Here is a 7,744-nt window from a genome sequence, read left to right as displayed (position 1 = left end):
AACAGTGCGCCTTTTGTACAATGCTGGAAAATCAAGGGTCAGATGACACATAAGGGATTCGCTGATTGGTTGATAGAGAACACTTCAGCACGACATATAATACACGTTTTGGAGAAGAAAACGCAATTCATATTACTTAAAACTGAAGACTAATGCAAGAAATGGACTAAAACATAGATAGAAAGATCTCAAATATACCTTTCAAACGGTATAAATATATCATATTTCGCCAAAAAAGATTGATAAAACGTTACAGCTGTACATGCTGTTAATTCGAACTCGGAAAAATATAAAAAAAATAATCGGCACAACTCCATTATCCTCTATATTATCCGCAGTAGGTCATTTTGATATTTATAATATGAGCTCTGGCCCCAATTTTTCGAAACTTCTTAAGCTTAACGGACTTAAGTCGCTTATTTCAATTAGCCAAAATACATACTGAAAATGTTTATTAGTAAATGAAAAATGGTTTATTCTGATAATCATACAGATTATTCCTACATAATTTCTAAAAATTCTTGAAGAAGTAAATAGAACACATTTTTATAGAATTATAAAAATAGTGAGATTAGCTTAATCCTGTTATAAGGGACTTAAGAAGTTTCGAGAAATTGGGGCCAGATTAACAGCACGAAGAGTTTTTACTGATTATATTATAATTTAAGTAATTTAGACAATTATGTTTGATTACTGACCTATTGTAGTTTTAAACATTACAATGTCACGTACCGTATGCACGTCATTGATTAAAAAGATCTTTAAATTATATATAATATTCTCAAAGATTTGGAAAAAAAATGCCAAGCCTCTTTCAAACATAATACCATATAGGAAATGTATCCGAAGAACCAATGCAGCATTCAATCCAATAAAATCGAACGCTTTGTCGTTGCTATAAAAAGTATCAGCTGCGCGAGTGACACGCATGTAAATTACGGCTGTAATAATTGCTTTTAATCACTCCTGTATATGATATGCCGTTTTATGTATTCGTTATTAATTCTCAATAACAATAGACAGGTTGTTTCAGTTCCCAAGCAGCCAAGAACAAATTACCCATGCAGGTGGAAAATATAATCATTTTCTAAGGACGCAACGATTGAGAACGTCCACATACGAACAAAATTGTATTTGAACACATTTAAAGCCGTAGATACCTCTACTTATGAGCATTTCTCGTGGCTAACATACTCGTTGTTTACAGGATGAGGAATCACGTGACTTTCAAGGGGTTCTCACATGAGTCACAACGGGTCACAACTGATCCAATCCTTGGTCAAAATTCAAACTTGACGATATTTCGTTGAACGATGCAACGCTGAAATTTTAGCCACGGGTGCATCATAAAAATGATAGCGAATCTAAAATATCTACATGTGTAGAAACAGTAAATAGCATAGTTTTTTATAGGCTAAGAAATCTGTTCATATATTTTCTTTCAAAAAAAAGTAAAAATTGAAAAGTAGAAATTAACATATTTTAAATGTTTGTTTACATCGGTTGTGACCCATGTGAAAACCCCTTTGAAATCACGTGACTTCTCACTTTGTTTAGAGACCATCAAAGACGCTATAAAGGGGGCGTATAAAAGATGTTAGCGTTATTATGGCGGTTCTTTAAACTGAAAATGTGGCCACGTAGCTATAGGATATGAAAAAAAACATGGACAAAATATATCACGGACTTTAGATCCGTCAATTAATGAATCATATATCCTCTTCTGTAACTACTTCAATGTAGTATTTGTGTATTCCATTTACTTGAAAAGTAAAAAAAAAACATCAATGTACTTTGTTGTTGCTAATTTAATACGAATTATTATGCGCCGTCTGGAATCTAACTACCTTGACCAATTCGAACCAGTGACATTATAAATGAATTAGTATAATGCAACCACAAACAAGGATACGGTCAAATATGGCCTTTTCATGCACCATAAACAATGGGGCAACTGTGGTTTCAGTTAGTCAGTGTATAGAAAGAAGATAAATATCCAAAAGTTATAAAAGAAGTGTCATCATTCTATAAACAAGTTGAGACCTGCCCCTTCAAAATTTCACTTAGTTATGAAAAAGAAATTATTGCTTTCATTTATTAACCGAGTTTTGGAAAAAACAGGCCATGTGCTCGACCCATTTCCATAAGTAGAATACTTCAGCAGAATAATATCAAAAACACATAGGTTAATTTTAGAATATACAAGCATCAAGCAAGTAGCAATATATGCAAAAACAATGAGGGTTATGAAAGAGAAGCACGTTTACTTTTATCATTTACGTCATTCAAGAACAACTAATTAATACAAAAACATGCAACGAGATAAAAGAACGGAAAAGTATGCCTCTTCTCAATATCTGCTGTGTTTTCTTGGAGATGCTTTTAATGCTAATAAAAAAAGGTGCTTGACAATAAGACTGTGGATTCAGGTTAGGTGAAACATAACATTTGATTGTTTCAGGTTTCGTGATCAACTTTAATTTTTGCACCAACCCCATTTGTGTATGGCCAAAAAGCTTGTCTTTGATCCAAATTTGTTTTGTCGTTTAAAGTATATATTTTCAATAGTTTAAAGATGTGTTTCTTATAAAGCCCTCTAGTCAACGTTTGCCCAAACAAAATGCGATGGTTTTAATTGTGATAATGATATCACGGCACAATTTTACTTAGAAGCAAAGGTCCCGACCTACTGACTCTATTATTTTGGTCAGTATAATAAGAAACAACATTCTATTTTAGGCCATAGACCAACTACTTTCTGTAGCAGGAATATTCACCAAAAGGGAGCAACAAACAAGTCTAGAAAGGTTTACGACTCTTCGTCCTTTATACAAATAATCCAACGATTCGAAACATACTTTTTTGTCGTCTTTGAAATATTGACACCGACTTAATATATATAACTGTTTTAAATCAGGGTTAAAATAGACATGAATGGCGTGCGGCAGTTCAACTACTTGCCAAAATAAGTATTGCAACTTGTGAAGGTTTTCGGAGAATTCAGAAATCATTGGGCAGTGTTATTTCTTATTGAAAAAAATGTTATCTTATTATTGGCCAATCTATTGATTTGGTTGTAGCCAATATTGTTGTTTTTGTATAACCTTTAACTCATAACTAAAACATTAACTTTACAATTGTTAGTATAACAAAACCAGGGATGTTAAGCGCCAAAGGTTAGCATATAGTTATCTGATCCTCTGATCGTCCATCCAATCGTCCTCACGGTTTTCGGTCAATATCTAAAATACGCTATGGTCTAGGGTTCTTAAACATTTTATGTTGGTCATGAACAGCCGATAAAGCCTTTTGATTTTGAGGCCAGTTGGTCAAATGTCAATAATTTGGTGACCTTCAGCTGTAAATCAGTTTCCGATCAATTTATGAAGAACACTTAGGCCAAGGGATCTTAAACTTTCTAGGTAGGTAGGTCATGACCATGATATGAACTATATTGATTTTTAGGTGAATGGGTCAAAGGTCGAGGTCCTGGTGACCTTCAATTAAAAATCATTTTATATATGAAGTACTCTTTGGCTCAGGGACCTCAAACTTGGTGGTATAATTGGTCATGACCAGCAGATAAACCATATTAATTTCGACATCAGTGGATCAAAGGTCATGTTGGTGGTGACCTGAAGCTGAAAATCGGTTTCCGATCAATATCTGAAGAACGCTTTGGCAAAATGACCTCAACTTTTAAAGGCATGTCGATTATCTCAAGAAGTAAAGAATGTTGCGTTAGCCATTCAAAAGCTGCTAATATTTTATAATATAGTTTCTTGAACATATAGCACCAACTTCTTAAAGGCGCTAAAGCTCCAGTAGCTTTCATCATTAAGCTAAATTTCTTACTTAGTCTTGGTTTTACTTAAGAAAAAAAATAATCGTGAATATCATAAATATAAATTCCTTTTGAAGTAAAACAAAACGTTTAAAGCTGCACTCTCACAGATTTACCGTTTTTACAACTTTTTTATTTTTTGTTTTGGAATGAGTAAATATCTGCAAACCAATGACAAAATATCAGATTGCAGATTTTCATATTTCCGTTCGAAAATTAATGTTTTACTAACGGTTTAAGAAAAATGCATAAAACATCAATTTTTGAAAATAAATATAAAAATCTGCGATCTTTTTTGTCAGCAGCCTTATATGACTGGTTAACATGCATTTTCGCTTAAATTGGCTCGTTCCAATACAATTTTTTTTTTTTTTAAAAAGTCTGTGACAGCGCAGCTTTAAGAATGTCAATATTACACAAATGATTCGGAAAGAAAAGTGAACTAAGCTTAATCTTGTTAATAGGGACTTAATATTTTTTGAAAAATAGGGGTTCAAGTGGCAAAAAAATCTTGCATCCAGTGTTCAGAGTCCCCATAAACACTTGTGCGATTTTCCACTTTCAGTCGGTCACAATCTGCGTGCGTGCTTTCGTTCACACGTTTATGAAATAATTCGATTTAAAATAATGTTTCTAAACTGGAATAATGTTTGCGAACAGAAAACAACAACATTTGATTAACCCATTCGTAGATAACTATCAAATGTACCGTTTTTCGTAAGCACAAACCTTAGTTGTTTATCCAGTTGACATTGAACACGCTTCTGTATTTCTATTTTGACATGGCACATCTATGTGTAAGGGAAGAAACTTTCCCGTTTTAGTGCTAAGATTAAGTAGGCAATTGAAAATTGAAATAAATGTCTAATTAAAATACCATTATGTAATGTTTGTCCATAAAACAAGTGTTTGTTGTTTTATCGACATTTTCAATTAATCTCCATGTCTGTTACCACTTCAAGTGTATTCGAACGATATTGATCGATCAACTTCGATGACATTTTCCATCTGATTTTGGAACGATCTTGAAAATGGATCGACATGTCTCGATCTACACTCATTCATTTCGATCATTTCGATCGCATACTGTTCTGGTATAAAATGCCATGGATTATCGGCACAGAGAACTAGTCCGCGGGTTTTGACGAACAAGCAGTATAAAACTGCACATGGCGTGTACATTTATTTACGATAACGGCTAAATTAAGAGTTTGAACATTATTTATTGGATATATGAGAATAACCCAAGCGCAAGTTTTGGCAAGAATGTTCATTAGTTTTGAATCAACAAATGATGACGCGTGTTGATAAATTGTCGCGCCACATGCATTACAAATATGAAATACACGGAATTATTCAAAACAAACTAGAGTTATTACTGTATGTTGTCACCACCTACTTATATGAAGTATAAGGAGTGATGCATGATCATTGAATGCCTTATGTCGATATGAAGGCACAAACTAATGTTTTTTGTACAGTTGATGTCAGTTGATGTCAACCCAAACACATATACAGTTATGGGGAGAATTAAAAAGAAATAACTATGGAAGATATCAAAGTGGCAATAACTATATAATTAAGATATACAAAATATTGTCTTTTCTGCATAGCACTTCTCCTCAACATCGTCAATATGCGTATTAACATTACAGCCAAAACCGCAAAACATATAGAGTTAATGATTTTTTTAAAGTATAAAAATAATCAAGGGGCAATTACTTCATACACAAATTCAATAACAAAATAACGTGTGTGTTTTTGCACATCACTTATCCTCCACACTGTCAACATGTGTATAAAATTGGAGTCAATACCTCAAACACAAATTGAGTTATGGAGAAAAGAAGAATTGTCCCAGTAATGAATTGTACAAAAGTAGTCATCAGAGGGCACTAACTCTTACAATACCATAAAAAAAATTATGTTTATTTTGCACAGCAATTCTTCTCAACACAGTCGATACCATGAAAATGTGTGTGCAGTTTGAAAACAATACCTCAAAAGCATATGGAATTAGGGAGAGAAATAAAACGAATAAGTTTAAAAATTGTTTTTTTAGTAATGTTTAACTTTATTTATTTCCATGCATAGATACCTTTTTGATATCTTTTAAAATAAAGCTGGTTACCTTTAAGTATCAACCGTACCTGATAACTTGACCAGTGGCTTAACGAAGTCATCAAAATTATTATCAACAATATCAAACCAGATTAAATAATCTCTACAACACTTCAAATGTGATTTGACTAACAGCTAGACCCTCAACTATATCATTGATATGGTATTTTTTTTATTCATGGTGGTATTTAGCCCTTATTTTAATCAGTAAATGTTATCATAGCATTCAAAATAACGCCTTTAAAGACGCTGATGTTGGAAATTTAAAGGAGGTACGCTAGAATATATTTAATATGTGGAATCTGTTTGTGATAATAGCTCTGTCAATTTTTGTTTTAATACACAATGAAACAAATTGTACATGTGTGTTTCAACAAACCAATCAAACGCTCCAAAACCTGTGCGACTGGAGCGATTGGTTGCCATGGAACTGTACTGATTGTCATTGCTACAGTTCGGGAGATCTTTACCTTGCAAAGAGACAAAGGGGACTCTGTTGCAATAAGTTACAACCTCTAGACGAGTGCTTGAACGACTGCGGATTTAACCAGGGCGCAGGTGCTCAATACCAGAAGTGCAGTAATATATGTACAGTTTCAGCGCTTTACAGTTCGACAGACTCTTGTTTATCACCAAGTTCAACAAAGGTGTCGAAGGGTTTTAAGGCAGTCATGCAACTATCAACCGATTCAAATATAGCAATGTCAAAACCATTGCGAATACTGGTTACAACAACTGAACATTCGAAAATCTCAAGTTCAAGTACGACAGCATCTACCACCTACTCGACGCCAATAAAACAGCAATCCAATCAACACAATACACATACTATGGCAAAGAGTGAGTCAACAGTGACCCCATCCGAAACGTTCTTCGGCATAACAGATTTACCTGAAATAGTTTCATCCACATGGCCACTGTCAGCTACACCTCTAATGGTCTTTAGCAATTCAATGTCTGAATCCGTAGAGAGCTCGGCAATCGACCGAACGCATTCATCGATGCATCCAGTGATTTCCTACAACATGGTGACGTCTTCAATAACCACGTCGTACCAAACTGAACCAACAGCATCTTCTGAACAAAAAGCCTCCGGTCCGTCAGGTATTCGCTGATGCTGTTGTTTTCTTGTTTGTTTTTCGTCTTAGAATTAGTTAAGATTAAATATCTACATAATAGCTTACATGAAATGACCCTTTCCATAAAAAAGAATTCCACAATTCATTAAACAATACAGTAGAACATATAAAGTAGTAACATTATAACAGTTGGAGTCTATGTGAGATGCATTCCCTCTCTGTTTCAGTTTCGACAGGAGTTATCGCTGGCAGTGCTGTCGGCTTTCTGGCTGCCATAGCAATATGCGGTATCCTCGTTGCTTTAATCGAGAAAGAAAAGCGGAAACTTCGTACAATAAGTCCAGACACAACTGACCAGAACAACACTAAACTTTAATTAGTGTCTTTGTACAGTTTGACCTTTGCTCAAAGTGCAAGCATTGTTTTCAGTTGTAGTACAAGCAGTATGATATAAACATGCATGATACCTTTTACATATTTATCATCGATCCATGACATTTATTCCATTGAGTTGTATACTGTATTTGTATAATGAAAAAAATGAGCATTATAGAACATTACACATGTTTTGCTTATGCATATGCTTACACATTGTTTATCTGTTCAATAACGTGATATAAAAATATCGTGTGTTTAACATACGTATGTATGTTTGCGTGCCTCATTGGACAGATTTTAAGAGTTATACCACATAAATGGT

General features: G+C 33.9%; 1 protein-coding gene across 1 annotated transcript; it reads left to right on the top strand.

Annotated features, from left to right (window-relative positions):
- The first annotated feature begins 6,213 nt into the window (after positions 1 to 6,213).
- LOC128245056 (uncharacterized) lies at positions 6,214 to 7,744 on the top strand. Its single transcript, XM_052963263.1, has 2 exons — positions 6,214 to 7,069; positions 7,272 to 7,744. Exons 1-2 carry the CDS (start codon positions 6,259 to 6,261, stop codon positions 7,418 to 7,420), a joined length of 960 nt encoding a protein of 319 aa, XP_052819223.1. The 5' UTR covers positions 6,214 to 6,258; the 3' UTR covers positions 7,421 to 7,744.

The sequence above is a fragment of the Mya arenaria genome, chromosome 8 (genome assembly GCF_026914265.1).
Source record: "Mya arenaria isolate MELC-2E11 chromosome 8, ASM2691426v1".
Classification (NCBI taxonomy): Eukaryota; Metazoa; Mollusca; class Bivalvia; order Myida; family Myidae; genus Mya; species Mya arenaria.
The sequence above is the reverse complement of the archived record's forward strand: the minus strand, read 5'-3'. Positions and strand labels throughout refer to the sequence as shown.